Below are 20685 nucleotides of genomic sequence, written 5' to 3' on the forward strand. Positions count from 1 at the left end.
TTAAGAGGGAAACCTCATAAAATGGGGCCTACTGCCTGCAGCCCATCTTGTAATGGACACTACACTAATGGTGCAACAGTGTAGAGAAGCAGCTTGATTTTTTTATACAAGTCTTGGGACACCTTGAACCTTCCTTAAAAAAAAAAAAAATCAAGAATTTAAAGGTAAGTGAGACCTTCAGTCCCTTTGCTGGCCTAAGCTCTGCAGGACTGAAGCTAAACTCATGCAAAGTGCCTGAACTAGGGGGGAGCGGGGCTGTAAGAGGAGTTAAGAGCTCAATACCCAAGGACTGAAGCTGCTCAGGAGTGGAGCATCCATCAGTACATTTGGGGGGCACATAACCAATTTCTGTTTAACTGGACGTTTTGAGTAGATAAGTGGAGAAGACAGAGAGGTAAGTGAAAGCTGGATGAGGCATCTTGCACTCATGCACTTTCAGGGTGCAGCATACGCTGCCTCTTTTATACAAGTTTCCTTTAAATCCCACACAATGGTACCTCTGTCCTCACCCACATTGCTCACGTAACACAAAAAGGCAAAGAGCGAGACCATGAACTTCCATGCCTGTGATGGGTACAATGCACTAGTAACTTCCTACTGATGTAGATCAGCAGAGTTTTGCTTGTACCTTATTAGTAGATCTGCAAAGCTAAACTTGGTTTCATCACTGAAAAATTTCCAACTGGAAGGTAAGAGGAGAAATATCCCATCACTAAGGTGAAGCTGGGAGAACAGCCTATTCTTAATATTTCTATTAAGGAAAATAGTTACGGGACAGACCAAAATTAAATAAAAGGGGGTCAAGAATTAGGTAATACAGAAAAGAAGATGGGTTTAGCTTGCCAGGACAGCAAGAGAGATTAATCATTTCCATTGCATTAGATTTGATTAAATGAATTCCATGTTCTCTCTACCTCCTGCCTGTTCACACACTGGCTTTAACTGAACCCTGCAATTAAAGACACAAATTAGGAAATCCCCCAATCTGCTTCCCATATGTATCCATGGTCTGCATGTCACACTGTGTCATCCTTGACTCAGCTCCGGTCATGAGACTGTACTGTTTATGCAGAGAATGCCAGTGGTTACTTTTAAAGACAGGGCAGACTGGTTACATGCAATGATAATAGAAGACTGCTATTCCAAAAGAAGCCAGGTACATTCCCATCTCTGCATCCATACCTCCCACCCTTCTTCCTCCCAATGCCATTTTAAAAATTGAAGAGAAGCCCCACAGATATTTTATAAAGGACAGTGGATGGGGGTCTAGTTTGGGAGGTAAAATAGTTTTTCATTCCATTCAAAAAGCCCAGTCCATCCTCATTTTGCAGCAGGTGAGACTGCTATAACTGTACCTGTTTCCCCCTTTTCTGGAACGTAGTAGAGCAACTCAGCCAAAGAACCAAGCAAACAGTGAGAGACCAGGAATAGTCTGCACAGTTCAAGCTGTTCACCTACAAACCCAATATGGCAGAAGATAGCATGGTATCAAAGAAATGAGAATTGGAAGAACCTTAAGTGAACCCTTTCTTCCAAGAGAAGGGCAAAAAACAATGTAAAAGCAAAAGACCAGATTAATAAGACACTCTCCAGAATCCATTTGCAAAGAGACTGAGTGGAGTTTACTGGAGTACTGATTAAAAGCAACAGGTATTGCAAAAACAGCCCCAGTGGAGATTTGCAAATCTAAGGAATGCTGCCTTCCCAATGATACAATTGTCTGTTCCCACTCCAGGCACTTGAAGTTGCCCGCTTGTCAGCTTTGGAGTTACCAAGTTATAATCATAATATGAATAATGGCTGATTTGCTGCTTTGCTTGGAAGAGAAGAAGTGGGCTTGATATAAAATATTTTTCCCCTTGATACATCAGAACTTCTTAGCAAGGAAGAATGATACTTAGAGCACCTTCCATCCAAGGATCTCAAAATGCTTTTACAAATATTCACTATTCATTTGCAATCCACCCAACACCTTTCCGCCCCTTCCTTAAAAATAGAGGGAGATACAGGCACAGAAAAGTCAAACCAACTTGGCCAGTGTCACATAAGAATCAGTAACACAGACATGAATAAAACCCAGGAGACTTAGTTCTCTATTCTGACCACTAGACTATTTGATTAGAGGAGTAAATGGTTTGAAATCTGTCCCCCCCCCGGCCTTTGAATTAGAGCCGATTTGTGCTTGTGTCAATGCCAGAGATCTCTTTGGCAAGCTTTCTAACAAAGGGTGGTTTAGAAAATGCTGCCCTGGGGAAGACAAGGGAAAAAAAAAAATAATGTACTCTTGTTGCTCCCTCCAGCCTTTAGTCCAGTTTAGTATAAGGCATTAGGGGTTCAGACATTCTGACACTATGGATGCGGGTGCTATATAAGTAGCAGACAGACACTAGGCTGCAATTAGTAAGTGGTATTCTCACCTCATGGTTTAGGCAAGTGAGTCCTCACACTGTTAACTCAATTAAATGCCAGGTTTTTGATACCCATTTGTCCAGATTCAGGGGATATGGGCAGGGAGGTGAAGGAGCAGGATTTTCTTCTGGTAGCTATGCCACACCACTTGAGCTCAGGGACCCCAGTAGTGTGGCACCATCAAGGAATTCTACCCCAGCAATAAAGTGAAGCCTCCATCCTTCAAGTTTAATGTTTACGCTGCAATTTGTTCAATCTCTCAGCCAGATCCTGCTTTACAAGGGACACCCAGAAGTGCTGTAGTATCATTGTCTTGGTCTTGCTTAATGCAAAGGAAGCAAACAGGAGGCATAGTACCAAAGGCAAAGGCCTTAACATGCAACTTTGAAAGCCTAACACGTTTTTTTTAAAGCTCAAAATGAAAGCTGTTGAAAGCCATATAAATGATCCATTCCACGTATGGCGGGATGACAGGTTGAAGTTGACGGATGAGTCTCTAATTCTCTCCCCCCACACCCTTATTTTCTTTGAGAGATCGACCGCATTTCTTAAAATCAGTTCATCTCTGCCTAAAGTGAAACAGAAATGTGTGCAGCTTAGGAAAAAACAAAACAAAACCCCAACCCAATCCTTTCCACTCCCCAGAGATGTAAACCTAATAAAACCATGGTGTGTGTATTACGTACTGATTTGTCACCCACCGATCAGGATCATTGGCCGGTTCTTCATCTGGGAAATGTTAAACATGCCTAGAAATAAAATAATGTAAAAATTACTAGTTTTTTTAAAACACCCATTTTAAGTAATTTATCTTATTCTATTTATTTTCTTCTGCTGTCCTGGACCCTGTCATTCCTAACCTACACAGTAGGAAAAGGAGAGCCCGAAAAACTACCAAGAAAATACCATTTAACTCATTAAAATGTAAAACGGTCTGAGGACAATATCCAAGTGCCCAAGTCCAGAGCAGCCATCATACAGTGAAGCTTTTTCTCAGAAAGGCTCCTATAACCAGAATTACTCTCTGCATGTTACAGCAGTCACACAATTCAGACAGACTGGAGAAGGATGCTCCAGTGGTTAGAGCACTAGCCCAGGACTTGGGATACCAAGGTTCGATTACCTGCTCTGCCACAAAACTTCCTGTGTTATCTGGGCAAGTCACGCAGGCTCTCAGTGCCTCAATTCCCCATCTATAAACGTGGGGATAATAGTATTTATATGGCCTCCGAAGGGTTGCAACAACAACTACGTTAAAAGATTGAGAGACGCTCCGTTACTATGGCGATGGGGGCCATTGAAGTACCTTAGACATACAGTCATATTTCAGTAGCAGCAATGGGATTTCACTGTGTCGGTAAATAGGCTGCACATATCTCTCCCAATACACCTGGACACCTTCCTGTACAAGGCAAGCGAAAACCGAGATCCCCCAGGATTGGTGGTACAGAGACGAGCATTTACGAATGATCTGAAGGCAGCAGGGAACACGGAGTTGGCATATACCGAGGACTTCAAATTGATCCGAGTATTAAAAAAAGGCTCGTGAAAGACTCCAGATGGAGGTACCGTTTAGATCAGGGGTCGGCAACCTTTCAGAAGTGAAAAGAAAAGGAGTACTTGTGGCACCTTAGAGACTAACCAATTTATTTGAGCATGAGCTTTCGTGAGCTACAGCTCACTTCATCAGATGCATGCCGTGGAAACTGCAGCAGACTTTATTTATACACAGAGAATATGAAAAAATACCTCCTCCCACCCCACTGTCCTGCTGGTAATAGCTTATCTAAAGTGATCATCAGAAGTGGTGTGCCGAGTCTTCATTGATTCACTCTAATTTAAGGTTTCGTGTGCCAGTAATACATTTTAACATTTTTTAGAAGGTCTCTCTCTATAAGTCTATATATTATATAACTAAACTATTGTCATATGTAAAGGAAACAAGGTTTTCAAAATGTTTAAGCAGCTTCATTTAAAATTAAAATAAAATGCTGATCTTATGCCGCCGGCCCGCTCAGCCTGTTGCCGGCCTGGGGGTCCGTTCACCTAGGCCGGCAGCAGGCTGAGTGGGGCCTGTGGCCAAGACCCTGGCTGGCAAGGGGCTCGCAGCCAGAACCCCAGACCAGCAGTGGGCTGAGCAGCTCAGCCTGCTGCCGGTCTGGGGTTCAGTCCACCGGCTCCTGCCAGCCAGGGTCCTGGCTGCCAGCCCCACTCAGCCCGCTGCCAGTCTGGGATCCCAGCCCTGCCCACACAGAGTGAGTACGTACCTACCTTCTCCCTGGTTCTAGCCCATTCTCTTCCTCTCTCTCTGTACTGAGCTGAGGGTGGGAGTGCACTGAGCACAGGGCTGGGGGTGAAGGAGCGGGCTGGGGGTTGGGGTGTAGGGTCTGGCCAGGAGCTAGAATGAGGGAGGGGGCTCAGGGTTGGGGTGTGGAGTGCTTACCTGGGCAGCTCCCATTTGGTGCAAGGGGTGCAGGTGGGAATGTGGGGGGTGCAGGAGCTCCCATTTGGTGCTCAGGGTGGGGGTGGGAATATGGGGGGGTGCAAGAGTCAGGACATGGGTGTGAGGGGGCTGGGTATGTGTGTGGGGTACCGGAGTCAGGGCTGGGGTCGTGGGGGGGAGTGCAGGGGTGAGGGCAGAGGGCTGGGGGTGTGGGCTGGAGTCGTGGGGGTGCTCCCAGCCCCCTGCCCAAAGCAGCTCACGGCAGGGGGCTGGAGGTGATATGCCCTGATTCCACCCACCTTCCCCAAGGCCCCGTCTCCACCTCTTCTCCACCTCCTCCCCGGATCCCCCTCCCTGCAAGGGCCATCAGCTGATCAGCAGCAGGGAGGGAGAGGAGGAGGGGCAGGAACCCAGCATGGAGTGGGGAGGGGGAAGCTTGCCTGCCCTGCAGCAGCAGCCGGCAGTACCAAGCTTCTTCACCCTGCCCCCATGGTGGGGCGGAAAAGAGCGGGCCAGGGCAGGCAGGATTTTTAACGGCACGCTGCTGCCTACCGGGGTCCCGGCCTGGGTTCGGCAGCAAGCTGAGCGGGGCCGGTGGCTGGGACTCGGCAGGCAGCAGCATGCCATTAAAAATCGCCTCACGTGCTGTCTTTGGCATGCGTGCCATAGGTTGCTGACCCCTGGTTTAGATTTACTGGACAGCATGGCGGCAGACCCAATTGTGTTTGGGTAAGACTTGTGCACAGTAAAAATCAGTCTACGCTCATATACTGAGGAGTGCTGAACGGGTCGGATTCCTCCCAGGACATGAAGGTTGTCTGCTTAGTGTACAGAGGCAGCCGGGTAAAACAAGCATCAAAATGGTTGGGGATTGGAATGACAGAAGTTGAAAAACCTGGATTTACCCTCTTGAGAGAGCACTCAGCTTTGGTCACCTCACTTGCAGATAGATTTACTAGGTCCAGAGAAGGCTAATGACAACTGTTAGGGGCCTACTGGGATTTACAAGAGAACTAAAGAGTCACTCAATAAAGTTAATGGCAAATGTACTTAGGACAAAAAAGGAAATACTTCCTCCCAGCAAACAGTCAGTGTCTAGAATTCACTGCGCAGGAGATCACAGTTTCATATGGCAGCTGACTTTTTAAAGGCAGCTCGACAAGATTTGTGAATAAAATCATTTGCAAGTATGCCAGCTGAGAGAAGAAGAATCCAGTCTCAAGCATCAGGGTGTAAATGCATTACCACAGGGGTTATGAAACCATTCCCCATCCCGAGAGCAGCGCTGCAGAGCCAGCTGTGTCTTAACAGTTTCTCTCCGCTTGCTCTGAAGAATCAGTACTGGTCACAGTCAGAAACAAGAGATTGGACTAGATGGATCCGCAGCCTAGCTCCGGTACTTGTGGTCTTCATTTAATTCTAATGAGAAAATGTGGATCTCACAGAATGCTGCAAAGTGGAAAGGCAGGCAAGGGAAAAAGGTTTGCATCCATAACAAGAAGGTAGGTTGACCGCAAATTACAGGGTTGCCACTAGGGATGGTAATAACCAGACAGGAGAAGGGCCAGAGATAAAAGCTGCCAGAGACAGAAAGTGGATCTCCTGAAATAAGGCTGAAGGCAGGAGAACAGCAAGAGGAGACTGCTGGCTGACCTCCCCAAGCCAGAAGGCTGAAGGCAGGAGAAGCAGCAGAGGGAGTTGCCTGCTGGCTCTGAGCCAGAGCCAAGGGCTAGGGAGGACCAAAGGAAAGGACAGCAGCAGATGGCTTTAGCCGCTGGTCCCTGAGGAACACAGAGGGCCAGAGAGAATGAGGGATGCTCCCCGGCAAGGCTGCATAGAGAGCCCATGGGACTTCCTGCTAGAAAGTGCAGGGGTGCACCCCAGAAGGAAGAGTAGGGGGTGGCTGTCCTAGCAGAGGGACTGACAAGGAGCCTCGCTGTGACAGAAGACAGTGAGGCACAGTTGCCTCATTAAGACCAGTGGCAGATAATGCGCCGAATCAAGTGGGAACCTCAGAGTTTCCTCTCCTGAGTCACTATAATTCCACAGAATAGCTTTTCCCTCCCTGCTACCAGGTCTTGCGAATCATCCATCCTATTTTAGGAAAGGGCATCATCTGTACTAACCCCTCATTATTACTTGTACGCAGTAAACATACCAGCATGCTGTTTCTTTTTTCTGCCCACTGCTGCTCCTATAATTTGAACCAATTTGTCCTCCGAAGCACCAGCCCGTAGGTGATCCCTCAAGGACACTTCTGAGTTCCCAAAAAGGCACACCTGCAATAAACCAAGGGGAAGAGACACAGTGAATAAAGCCAGCTGGGAAACACTATTCCTATTACAACCAACATCAGCATCCTGGGTGAAAACTGAGCAAAGCATTCAAATAATAAAAAGGCAGTGACACTTCCCAGCCTCTGCAGGCTAAGACACTGCTGTCTTTTCTCTGCATAGCTCCTTGCAGCTGTGAGGGTCTCTGAGTTGGCAGAGTAGGGAAGCTGTGCAATTCCATACTCTTCCAAAACCTAAAAGGGGGGTGGGGGTGCACACAGGCCTCTGAATGAACATGTGGGAGACAAACCCTACAGTACCCAGATCTCCAGGCTCATTTTCAAGGATGAACATTTCTAATGTTAATTTCTAGCGTTGAACTGTGGCATGGAACAGAATTACATGGGATGGGCTGTAAAACTAGAAATTCACTGCAATACTGGGTCTGGCTGACTGACCACTGGATAACAAGGTTCAGTGGCCTGCTGGGCTGCAATGCTCAGAATTCAACTCAGAACAGGTCCAACGTCTGGGAGCCAAACAATGTTTTGCTGGGAACCCAACAGGATCCAATACTACAGCAGTTCACCTGAACATCAGGCAGCAAAAAACCAACCTGGCCCATGGGAGAACACCACCTACAGTTCCCCTATCTCTAGGGCTCCTAAAGCCACCAGCCAGCCATTGACTTTAGGAGTATATAGAATGGGACCATCTGGAAACACAGCAGGCAGGCAGAGATGCCCTGACATTTTTTCCCCTTCCTTCATCTCTCCTGCTGTTGTAGGTCTTCTTGCACCATGGCAGGGCTGAGAGATGCTCCACCTGGTCCCCAGGGGTAATCCAGGAAGCAAGTATTCAAGCAGGAGGCCTTTTCAAAAGTTCCACAGATACCGCTTCTAGATTTTTAAAGTACATTGCAATTGCTGAGAATGCACACAAACTGATTTGATGCCAATACAAAGTTGCCATCTCTGTCATGGCATTACTTTGCTCCTGGGAAAGTTGCTTTAGTACAATTGTGCCACCTCCAGCTAACTTAGAGGACACCTACTCTTTTGCTCAGCAAAGGGTCCTGAACATTGACAAATGAATCTCACCATACAAGTATTGAAAGGTACATGGAAAATGCATGGTTTTGACCCGGTTACAGCCACTTACACGTTATTTCCGTCAAAGTGGTTTTTTTTTTTTTTAAATTTGCTATTGTCACACAACACAAAATTGTTTGAAAGTAAAAATAAGGAATTTTATTCCCTCTGTTCACTTTCTGCATTTGAAATCGCTTGGTGTACAGTCAGTCTCACTGTGACCTCTTTACAGGCAGGGTCACTGGTGCGTCAACATAGAACACACTTTTTTTAAAAACAGAGAAAGGAAAATTGCAAATATAAAGCCACAAAAGTTAGCAGGGGGACTCAGGCAGGTGGACCCAAAACTATTTTTTTTTTTTAAACTGACAAGATTTCACACTGACATTCTTTTAAATCGGAGTGCTGCACAATGGAGCAATTCTTTGGCCATTGATTCCTCTCCTTACATTGCAGTTTACCGTGTAGCTACAGTCTCCATCTGAATGCTCCTTCTCCTGTCCCCCGACCACCCCCTTACATTCTATCCCTCTCTCAATCTCACCTTCACTTGACTTCCCCTCTCCTCTCCACTACTGCCTCTTCCATCTCCAACACCGTTCCTTTTAAGAGAAGTAATTCAACTCCTTATTTCAGCTCTAAGGCCTGGTCTATGCTAAGTGAGGTGGGGGGGATGGTTGATCTATGATATGCAGCTTCAGCTACGCCATTCTTGTAGCTGAAGTCGACATATCTTAGATCGACTTAGTATCACTTATTTTGCGTCCTCGCAGCACGGGATCGACGGCCACCGTTCCCCCGTCGACTCTGCTTCCACTTCTCGCCGTGGTAGAGTTCCGGAGTCGAGGGCAGAGGGATCGGGGATCGATTTATCTACACTAGACGCGATAAATCAATCCCCGATAGATCAATCGCTACCCGCCGATCCAGCAGGTAGTATACACATGGCCTAAGTCGGTGAAGGGCCTCTTGTTTCATTGCCTACCTTCAGGTTCCCATCTGCAGTTATCCTCAGCCGATTGCAGGATCCACAGAAGTGCTCTGACATGGAGGTAATAAAGCTGATCTGCCCCTGGAAATCTGGTACCTTGTAAGCCTGAAGCAGCCCCGGGACAGAAGAATAGATCAGGGTGGATAAAAGTCAATGATATTTACATGTTTTAAATGGATTTGTGATTTAAATTAGGTACATTTTTCTTTTGAAAAATAAACCTGGTTAAAATTAAATTTGAAATAACAACCTGTGTTATGGCCTAAACTTATTTTATATTAAAATGATTTAAACAAACAAAAACATTGCATCAATGACTGCTCCTCAACTTTTAATGAGTCTAAAGGGTGCCTGTTTTGGTTCTCTTTTCTTTAATTATATACCGAATCAGGGGAGATTAAGACCTGTCACCTCTAGATCCCAGGTTTGAATGAAGACTAAGATGGGAATAAAGATATGTCTAGAGAATTCAGGTTTAGTATTCCTCATACCTTGGAAACTCCTATGAGTGACACAACCAGATCCCTCTCTTTGGATACCCCCCAAAAATAAGCCCCGATGTGTCTACCCCACTGACACTCACATCTGACAGACAAGTAATTGGTAGGTGCCTGGTATTTCCATGGGAAAAGTTAATGACTGTTGCTCACTGAGGCTGTGTGCATGCAGTTTGATCGATGACCTTGGGATTATTACATATGTGGCTCTGGAGCATTTTGCCACATGCTAATCCTCTTTGGTCTAGCCATTACAAATATAAGTTATTGTGCACTTTGCTGAAGCACTGGGTCTCCCTTCATAGCGCTCTTAGCCTGCACCCACCTTGGCTGTGCTGGAGGCCTCACAAGCCAGCTTCTCCAATTCAGGCCATCTCTGCCTGACTGTATCCAGCATCTCCTTATAGCTCACCATCTTCTTGTAGTTCCACTTGTTGCCTAGGTTTGAAATCAGCACAAATTTTGCCACCAGGAGTTTTTAAATAGGAAAGAACAGAAAGTCCTTTTACCTGGATTTCAGTCGCCCCTTTCAACACCCAAACCGTGAAGACCTGTATTGGCCCCTCTAGACTATAGCAATCTCAGACAAGTTCTAACAATCCTTGTCTCCTTGGGTAAGAGGATGCAGTGAACTGTGAACCAACCTGGACTTGTCAGGAGGGGCAAAGGTCTGAAGAGAGACAATCAGAACAACTGTGTGTCGATGAAGTGACAACACGAGTCCTAGCTGAGGACTCTACGTTTGCTAGCTCCGGCACAGATTTGTGGCTTCTGCCCTTGTGCTGGCACAGTTTAATGCAGAAGCTGAAGATCAAGCTATTCCAAGTTGGAATAGCTTGGGGAGATGGCCCCAGTTTTCCAAAAATCTGGTACCTTGGAAGGGGGAGATCAAGATCGATCTTCCTGGAAAGAGTTAGCAGGAAAAGTGCACCCCAACAAAGAGCAATATTGATACCGTGAGCACTGAGGACACTTTCTTTCTGGAGCATGGGAAGCAAAGAGGCTAGAATCCTGGGTTCTTGAAGGGCACCAGGGGTATGTCTACACAGGAAACAAAAACCCATAGCTGGCCCGTGCCAGCCAATTTGGGCTCATGGGGCTCGGGCTGAGGGCTGTTTCATTGCTGTGTAGAGATAGAGAGAGACTGAGCTCTCGGAACCTCCCACCCTGTAGTGTCCTAGAGCCTGGGCTCCAGCCTGAGCCCAGAAGTCTGCACAGCAATGACGCAGCCCTGCAGCCTAAGCCTGAATTGGCTGGGACTGGCCAGCCACGGGTTTTTCTTTGCTGTGTAGACGTACCCCATGTCTCAACTCACCATAAGCAGAACAGCCCACTCCATAGACAGCTACAGTGATAGAAAACAGATGGTGGGAGGGAGCTAAGGAAGTTTCACAGGCAGAGCACGTCTTAGAACCGTGATACCATTCCATTTCCAGATTTCCCTCGCAGGAAAGGCATCTCCAATATACAACAAGCCAGACCCTCCTTCAGCTCCTGGTAATTGCAGGGCACCCAACCTCCGACCCACTACACACTGACCTGCCATCCACTTGCCCTGTGTACTTGGTCCCAGCAGTGAAAACTACAATGGCTACTTTACACAAAGCTTCTCTTAGGTTTAAAATAGGGGTTCAGGCACCCTGCAGCAGACAGTCAACGCAATCAGGTTTCAGAAAAGAAGCCCAAGTAGTGAAGACTTGTCAGCCACATTCACTCCCCCCCGAGAGAAGGCAAAAACTGCCCAGGCAGTTACAGACCAGGAGTACTGACCGTCGAAGGGCATGTATTCGATGAACCGCACGTCGAGCGGCTGGTTCTTCGTGAGCGCCACGAAGTCCAACAGCTCATCCTCATTGAGGCCTCTCATCACTACACAGTTCACCTGGAGGGTAGAGAAGGAGCCTGAACCCATTGTGCAGAGAGCCTGGTGTTTCCATGTAAGATCTCAATGCCCTGAGGCCCTGAATGGAAAATGGCCGAGTCAGCTACACACGGTGAAGAGGTGGGATTACCCTTATGTCCTGCGATGCTACTGGAAAATTTCTTTAATATTTACAAAAATTGCCAACCTCTGAAGGAAAAAAAAACCTCACAGCTGAAGTATCAAGTCAGAATAAAACACAGGGCTCAAGGGCACTACACACCAAATGATCTTACCTTAACAGGATTGTACCCCAGTTCAATGGCTTTGTTGATTCCTTCCATTACCTTATGAAAGCCTAAAATTGAACAAGAATTAAGTCTTAACAAAAATGTAGATGAGCAAGTCAGTATCAGACAAAAAGATGGCAGAGACAAAACAGCTTGGTCCAGTAGACGGGACTGAAGTCAAGAGACTTTTGTTCCATCTCCAACTCTGCTGCAGACTTAGTGTGACCTTCGGCAAGTCACTTGCGGCCAGATTTTTGAAGTTATTTGGGTGCCCAAAAAATGCAGTGTTGCTTAGTGGCTTGTGGAAATCCCACTGGCACCCTTGCATGTTTTTTTGGCACCCAATACCTTCAAAAAATCAGGCCCTTAACTTCTCCGTGCTTCAGCTTGGCCCGGCACTACCCCCAGTCTCACTGAAGTGGGAGAGAGTCTATAAAAAGTGCTCCCAGATTTAATGGGGAAAAAAACCCGACTAAATTATTGCTAAAAGAGGCCATCCGGAAAGGGGTCTTTTGCATTTTTGCCTCGACTAAGGCTGCAGCACAGCACTTTCTGAAAACTGAACACTCTGCAACGAGCTGCTAAATGAATCAATAAATGGACAAAAACACCAAAATTCCCAACTCGCCCTTCACCACAGATTTATATCGGCTTCTGGAAAAGCGAATGGCTTTGACTTTGATTTTGGTTTTAAGGTGACAGGTGACTTTTCATGGCATCCTCATTTTATGAATCATTTGACCCATCAGTTTGATGGGCACACTGAAAGAGAGCTTTTAGGAAACCAGTTCAGCTTGGCCTTTGACCTTCTGGAAAGGACGAGACAAGAATCAAACTGCAGTGACTTCAGCAAGAGAAATCCTTAGCCTCATCCTCACATATTGTATCTACACCCACCTCCCACCTCCAGGCAGAGAGTCCACTCAATACTTATTCTTCCTAATTGCCAAGCAGCTAGACAATTCATGAGTCCAAGGGCCTTGGAGAAATCTGAACTCCTTTCCCATTCTCCCTACAACCCCACCCCAAGTGATAATCCAGTTTCTCTGTTAAAGTTAAGAAGAGACCTGGCAGCAAAAAGTTGTTCCTTGCTGTGAACAGGTGGCCGCAACGGGAATCATTGTCAGTCTATTTCCTAGGGGACACGTGTTCACATCGAAAACCATCATCAGAATTAGCACTAAGTGTCCCTCCCCATTGGCAGTGAAGGCAGTGGTGCCAGTGAGCCATGGAGCCTGAACTCCTGTGGGGCCACTGCTGTAGCAAGAGAAGAGGGGTTCATACACACTAAGTATTGTAAGCTCTTTGGGGCAAGGCCTGATTTTTGTTCAAGGTTTGTACAGTGTCCAGCACAATGGGGTCCTGGTCTGTTGGGTTGAGAAGCGCCCAGCACACTGTGGATGCTACTGGAAATAAGAAAGTGCCTTTCTGTCTCCAGGGCTGCCCATCCAGTGCCTTTCTCCAGTACCAACTGTGCAAAGAATGCCACGAACAAGATCAGGGAGCTGGGAGCTTGAACCCATCTGTTCCCTGGCTAGTTCAGAGTGGGCACACCAAACACGGGTGCACAAGAGGGAAGCAGAGGATGCCAGTCCCATTGATCTTTTCTGACCCACAACTACAGCTCCTTTAATGCCAGCCCTGCAAAACAGAAGGATGAAAGTGGGATGCAGGGGTGAAGAGCACAGGACTAATGAACTGGAGAACTGACGCCAACATCAGCTGCTTGAATTCAGAACCTGTTTGCTTTCTCCTCCTCACAAGAGTGTTTGCTTTGATGGCACCTAGGAAGCCCATGACATCAACAGTGGGTTTTATTCTCATTAAGCAAGCTGCAGACTAAACATGGCAGGGGAGATCGTAACGCACTGCTTGTAAATATGTCCCAGAGTCACGAACAGCGACTGGGAAGCCCAGCAACCTTGGCAAGGACTGAATGGAGAGGGAATAGTGTGACTTAGGCAATGCCAAAAGGTGAGCTTTAACTGAACCCCCCTCCCTCCCCTTGGCCAGTCATCAAAACACAGCCCCAAACAGCAGATTAAAGACACCAGGCACACACGAGTCCATGCACGCTTGGGCTCAGCCGGGTAGGGAGGATCTGAGGAGGATTACAGCTTGTGATGTATAAACAATTATCCTTCTCAATTCCTCCTCTTATTCCCAGCCACACACACTCAGTCCCTCAGACTCTCCAAGGCAGGGTCCTATCCAGAGAAATGCTTATGCTCTCAGCTGGGATTCCACCTCCCAGATTTCATCCCTGCAGGAGAAGTAGTTTGAAGCCACAAGTTCAAGGATGTGATTGGGGGAGGCTGTTATCTCATTGCCTCCAGGGGCGATCTGAAAAAGCGAGGCAGGTTGTAAACTCATTTCGACCATCAGCATCAAAGTGCAGGTATTCTCCCCAGCTCATTCCATAGGGTGCAGAGGGCAGGAAGGAGCTGAGGCACCATGTTCCTCATTTTCATGCATCTAAGTTACTTACGTGGCCCCTGTTTTTGAAGTATCAGACCATCTCAAAATCTTTAGTGCATTTATCCGCCCTATCTCCGTGAGGTAGGGCTGTACTATTATTTCCATGTTCCCAAAAGGGAACTGAAGGCAGATTAAGGCCCAGATCCTCAAGAGGTATTTAGGTGCTTAATTCATATTAAAATCAATGAGAGTTTGGTGTCTAAATACCTTTGAGGATCTGGGCCTAAGTGACTTTCCCAAGGTCACACAGGAAATCTATGGCAGAGCAGGGAATTGAACCCAGGTCTCCCGAGTCACAGGTCAACATCCTAACCACTGCACAATCCTCCCTCCCTAATGTACAAGTTTATTCCTCAAAAACAACGAGGAGTCCTTGTTAGTCTCTAAGGTGCCACAAATTTATTTGGGCATAAGCTTTTGTGGGCTAGAACCCACTTCATCAGATGCATGGAGAAGAAAATACATTAGGCAGGTATAAAAACACAGCACATGAAAAGATGGGAGTTGCCTTACTGAGTGGGGGGTCCATGCTAACGAAGCCAATTCAATTAGAGTGGATGTGGCCCATTTCCAACAGTTGACAAGAAAGGGTGAATATCAACAGAGGTAAAAAGAAAAGGAGGACTGTGGCACCTTAGAGACTAACAAATTTATTTGAGCATAAGCTTTCATGAGCTACAGCTCACTTCATGCATCTGATGAAGTGAGCTGTAGCTCAAGAAAGCTTATGCTCAAATTTGTTAGTCTCTAAGGTGCCACAAGTCCTCCTTTTCTTTTTGCAGATACAGGACTAACATGGCTGCTACTCTGAAACAGAGGGAAAATTATCTTTTGTAGCGCTAACAAGGCCAACTCAATCATGGTGGATATGGCCCATGATTTATGGTTTATTCCTCAGACTCTAGTATAACCACTATAAAAGTTCCCAGGCAATAGGATTACTGAGCCATGGAAAATCCCCTGAGCCTATAGAACCAAAACCTTTTGTCTGGATTCCCACCCACCCCCCCCGGAAAATAAGCCCTAAAGTGTCTTCGCCACTGTGCTTTCATATTATAACTCGACTCATCCCTATGACAAAAATCTTCCATTCACTATAAAACTTGGTCTAAAGACATGCAAAAGTACTTCTTTTTTTTTTTTTAAATAAAATGGATGAAACTAATCACCCACTTTTGGAGTTATTGGTTTCACCCTATTTCTTCTTCACCCAAAGTCTTAGAAAATTAGTAACTTTACTCTTACCTTCCCTTTTATACATTTTATTAAAACCCCTGGGAATTTCCCCATCTCTCCCCTGCACCTTTGGGCTCAGCAGCACTCTCTAGATTCCCTTTCTGTGGTTAAAAGACCCCCCCTTTTTTTCCCCTAAGAACATACATAATTATGCCTTTCCCTCAACAAGTTTTAGTGAGATGCAGTTTGTAAGCAGCACATTGCTAATGACTCCCAATCAGATATCCAGAGCTGCTGAAGCTGCAGGATCAGGTTTATCCCTTCAATAGGAGAGAAGGAACACATTTCCCCACAAGTGCCTGAAACTGGCTAGTCTTTAAGTGCAGGTAGTGAAAAGCAAAGAGTGGACAGGACTCCCAGCCGTGCCCTGGGACAGCCAGATATTTTCCTGCACTATCTACCATGAGGCAACCACACCAATGACATTACCTAGATGAGAAAGTTAGAGAGGCAATGTTCATTTGTGTGAGAGCTGTATCCAAACACAGTGAATTTCCTCATCATGAGCCAGATGATTAACCAAACAAGTATGCAGAGAGAGAAAGAGACCGATCATCTTTCCTCACCTGTCATAGACATGGATCATGCTACACTCTAGGTTTAGTCTGATTTGTGAAACCTTGGGTCCATGGCCAAGTGCTCAGTACCTTACAGTTACCTTTCTCTATAGCCCTGCAGAGTTTTAAATAGCTTGTTCTTGACTTTACTGGTACTGCAGCACCATCTTGTGGCTAAGGGGAGACATTGTCTATAAGCTAGCAGGTTCACAGACACTGAGGGTTTGGGGTTTTTTGGGTTTTTTTGTTGTTTTTGCATTTAAAAAAATAAGGGAGTGAAGAGAGATTTTTTCCCCAACATGAAATTCACCAAACCTGAAAATTTGGGTTGAACTTCATGTTGAGCATTGAGGTTCATTTAAAAGGAACTTTTAACATATCATCATCACATTTTGTATTTGTTGTCCTAGGTCTCTGAAATTTACATTTGGATTCACTAGCTAGAAAAAAAAAAAGTTATAGGACTCATACTGCCTCATCAGTGACCTCATGCTCTGTTTATCCACATTAAAAAGTACAGGATGGACAGCAGTACAAACTACACACACAACACCAACATAGAATGACAGAAATGGAGGACTGGAAGGGACCTCAATAGGTCATCTAGTCTAGTGCAGTCCCCTAGGCTGAGGCAAGACTAAGTATGATCTAGACTGTTTCTAGACCATCCCTGACAGGTGTTTGTCTAGCCTGTTTTTAAAAACCGCCAATGATGGAGCTTCCACAATCTCCTTATGTAATTTGTCCCAGTGCTTAGTTATCATTATAGTTAGGAAGTCTTTCCTAATGTTTAACCTAAATCTTCCTTGCTGCAATTTAAGCCCATTGCGTCTTCTCCTGTCCTCAGCAGATAAAGAGAACAATTTATCACTTTCCTCTTTACAATCTTTTATGTACTTGAAAACTGTTATCATGGTCCCTCTGAGTCTTCTCTTCTGCAGACTAAAACCCAGTTTTTTCAGTCTTTCCTCATGGATCATGTTTTCTAGACCTTTAATCATTTTTGTTGCTCTCCTCTGACTTTCTCCAATTTGTCCACATTTTTCCTGAAGTGTGGTGCCCAGAACAGGACACGGTATCCAGCTGAGGCCTTATCAGTGCTGAGTGAAAGCATTACTTCTCATGGCTTGCTTACACCACTCCTGCTAATTCATACCAGAATAAAGTTTTGCTTTTTTTGCAACAGTATTACATTTGTGACTTATATCTAGTTTGTGATCAACTATAACCGCCAGAACCTTTTCTGCTGTGCCACTATAGCATTTCAAGTGTACTAAAGTGACATATATCACCTCTCCCCTCCCACCCCCCATCCACAAGGCTTGTTACACTGTCAAAGAAGATTAGGTTGGTTTGATATGATTTGTTCTTGACAAATCCATGTTGATGGTTACTTATTATCTTATTATCTTCTAGGTGCTTACAAATTGATTGTTTGATTATTTGCTCCATTATCTTTCCAGGTTAAGTTAAGCTGACTGGTCTGTAATTCCTTGGGTTGTACTTATTCCCCTTTTTACAAATGGGTACTCTATTTGCCCTTTTCCAGTCCCTCTGTGATCACTCCCATCCTCCACAAGTTCTCAAAGATAGTGGCTAATAATGACTCAGATCTCTTCAGCCAGTTCCTTAAGTATTTTAGGATGTATTTCATCAGACCCTGCAGACTTGAAGGCATCCAATTTGTCTAAGAAATTCTTAACTTATTTCCCTATTTTAGCCTCAGATCCTACCCAACTCACACTGATGTTCACTTTGCTAACATTTTTGGTGAAAATGAACAAAAAAGGCATTTAACACTTCAGCCAGTGCTGCATTTCCTGTTGCCTTTCCCTCCTTGTTGGGAAATGAGCCAACTCTGTTCTTGGTCTTCCTCTTGCTTCTGATGTTTTTGCAAAATGTTTTCTTGTTACCCTTTATGTCCCTAGCTAGTTTAATCTCTATTTGTGTCCCTACATGCTTGTGTTTTTTGTTTTAAAATATTTATCCTTTGTAATTTGACCTAGTTTACACTTTCGCATGACTTTTTTTTATTATTATTATTAAAGTTTCAGGTCATTGAAGATCTTCTGGTTAAGTCAGGGTGGTCTCTTACCATACTGCCTATCTTTCCTTTACAATGGAATAGTTTGCTCTTGGGCCCATAAAAATGTCTCACTACACATTTAAACACACCTCAAGCACGACCAGGAAAGACCACTTCTACTGCTGAAAGCAAGTTTCAGTCTTTGTGGCCTATTTAGTCCTTTCTCTGCTGGAAATGCCAACAAGATTCCAAATAGTGCCAGTTCTGAAGCTAATTTCAATGCAGGATATTTGTCCACTAGGAACTGGACTGAACCATTAACTCATTTCACAGGCCACCAGGACCTACCTGAAGGAGTCAACAGAAGCAGTATAGTAAACCATATGGGGACATTTTAAATTGGTTGCTTAAGTCACACGATTGCCCATTTGATGGGTCCTTAAGCAGATTCACTGTAGGAAGTGTGTGGAAGGGCTTGTACTCCAAGGAAAACAAATGTTTAGAGAGTTGAAGAACAAATGTCAGTACAAGAAGCAGAGCTGGTGTATCGCAGGCAAATCATGGACCAACCTGGTACATAGTGAATATATTCTGTATTCATCATCATCCAGTACTCGGGTATAATAGGTTCTGAATCTGGGAGTCACAAATGGGTTTCAGTGACTTATGACCATCTTCTTTTTCTTTATGGTTAGACATGCGAGGAGGAGGGGTTGTCACAAAAAAAAAACAACCAAAAAACAAAAAAAAAACTTGTGTCAGTTGTAACCTATGGTTATGGCAAGGAGTAGGTTGTCCACCACTGATCTGGATGAATCTCTTTCAGTTTTTGTGGGTGGCAAGGAAACAATCTGGCAGCCATTCATGCCTTCATTTGATTAATAATGGTGGGCAATTGGTTTCAGGGTATTGTTTCTGTTTTTGGCTGAAAGTGTTGAACAGGAGAACATTGTAGAGATGAGAATTGACAAATGTAGTTATGAGACCTCCTACCTCAAGCTGTTATTCACAAGTGTTCTTTATTCCACCCATTCTCATGAAAAGGGGTTTTGCCTGTGAAAGAAGGCTGAGTAGAAGGGAAAAGGGCCAGCTATCAAACTCAAGCCCAGTGTAGATATTTTAGGCTGGTCTTAAGGAAGGGAATCTCACTTCTCTAACAGTAGAAGTTTGAAAGAGACTGGATGAACAAACAGGAATATAAAAAGATGGACAATGTTACCCTATAACCAGTGAGATGTTATTTGAATTTCTGTACCTTTCCTCCGGACGATGAACTCAAATTTGGCCGGAACCAGAGTATCCAAGCTGATGTTAATGGCATCCAGCCCCGCCTCCTTCAGCCGTGGCAGCAGCCTAGCTAAGTTGATCCCGTTGGTTGTGACAGCAATGGTTTGTAGCCCTTCTAGCTTGTTCAGCTGAGCTAGGAAACAGCAGGGAAAAGGAGAGCGTTTAATGGTCAGAGTTCAACCACAGGATGCACGGGAACCTCTAGAGAACATTCTAGATCACTAGGGAAAGGAACATACACAACGGTGGGGAAGAGAAAAGTTAATTTCACATGAACGCAGCCAAGAGTCCAAATCCCTCCATCCACCAAGGCCCTTCACCCACTTACCAATTCACTAGATAAGATAGAGAGGGGAGCTCACCCCATACCAAATGGGCTCTGCTGACAACCACCACATGTTTCTGTACCTCATTCTCTATGGAGCTGCACTTATTAGATTAATATAGTACAGCGCAAGCCAGCTTCAAATGGTATTAAAGGAGCTAAACTGTGGCAAGCAGCAGCGATTCCAAGAACTTCATCAAAACGCTCTGGCTATATAGATTAACTGTGTTCTATATGTATTACAGCAAACGAGTACTTTAATGTTGAAGGAAGCCCCATGGACTCCTTTAACCTGGCCAGCTCCCAGCTGTCCAGTTCCGAAAGCTGAATTCCAACGCTAATGGGTCAGTCGCTAACCATCGCTTTCTTGGGGCCCCGACTGGATCCAGATACTGAACTGCTTGCACTTATAGAGCACCTTTTGTCCTAAAGGCTTGAACACCATAGCATATCATTCGCCGAAAACTGCTTCACCCCCCAACGAAACGCAACCACATCTCTGGGGAGAAAGTGGCAGCTACTTTAGCAGCTCAAAGTAACATTATACAAGCAATTTAAGACCACAGCATGCTTTGCTAGCTGTCACCAAAAACTGTACAGGGAATTTAAGAAGGCAAAGAGATACTCGGGTGGTACAGCTTAAAGGCTGAAATCTTCAAAGTTCATCATTAGCATTAAAACAAGCATCACTAGTCTGAGTGATCAAACAGTGCTAATGCAAGACCCACAAGGGGACAGCTATTAAAAAACACAAGAGGAAAGATTAGATAAACACCCCAAAGTTCAAGTCTCAGAAACAACAGCATCCCCCCCCCAAAACGGATGTGTAGAAATACTTGCAAGGTTCTGAGACATGGCTAATCTCCAATTTAGAGCTACACAGTTCCTATGTTAGTACCAGTCCTAGGAGCTTCACGGTGA

General features: G+C 45.2%; 1 protein-coding gene across 7 annotated transcripts in view; it reads right to left on the reverse strand.

Moving 5' to 3' along the window:
- The window catches only part of MOCS1 (molybdenum cofactor synthesis 1), a 49721-nt gene that overhangs the window by 7687 nt on the left and 21349 nt on the right, over positions 1-20685 (reverse strand). For 3 of the 7 annotated variants that reach the window (XM_048843459.2, XM_048843461.2, XM_075127033.1), the window contains 8 exons: positions 19408-19572; positions 11862-11923; positions 11475-11586; positions 10030-10142; positions 9202-9312; positions 7011-7131; positions 3111-3158; positions 1356-1454 (listed from right to left, as the gene is read on the reverse strand). In XM_048843459.2, coding sequence (XP_048699416.2) covers positions 1356-1454; positions 3111-3158; positions 7011-7131; positions 9202-9312; positions 10030-10142; positions 11475-11586; positions 11862-11923; positions 19408-19572 — 831 coding nt within the window. The other 4 variants (XM_075127036.1, XM_075127035.1, XM_075127032.1 and 1 more) reach the window with 4 other exon arrangements.

Source organism: Caretta caretta, chromosome 3, assembly GCF_965140235.1.
Source record: "Caretta caretta isolate rCarCar2 chromosome 3, rCarCar1.hap1, whole genome shotgun sequence".
In the NCBI taxonomy this organism is placed as follows: Eukaryota; Metazoa; Chordata; order Testudines; family Cheloniidae; genus Caretta; species Caretta caretta.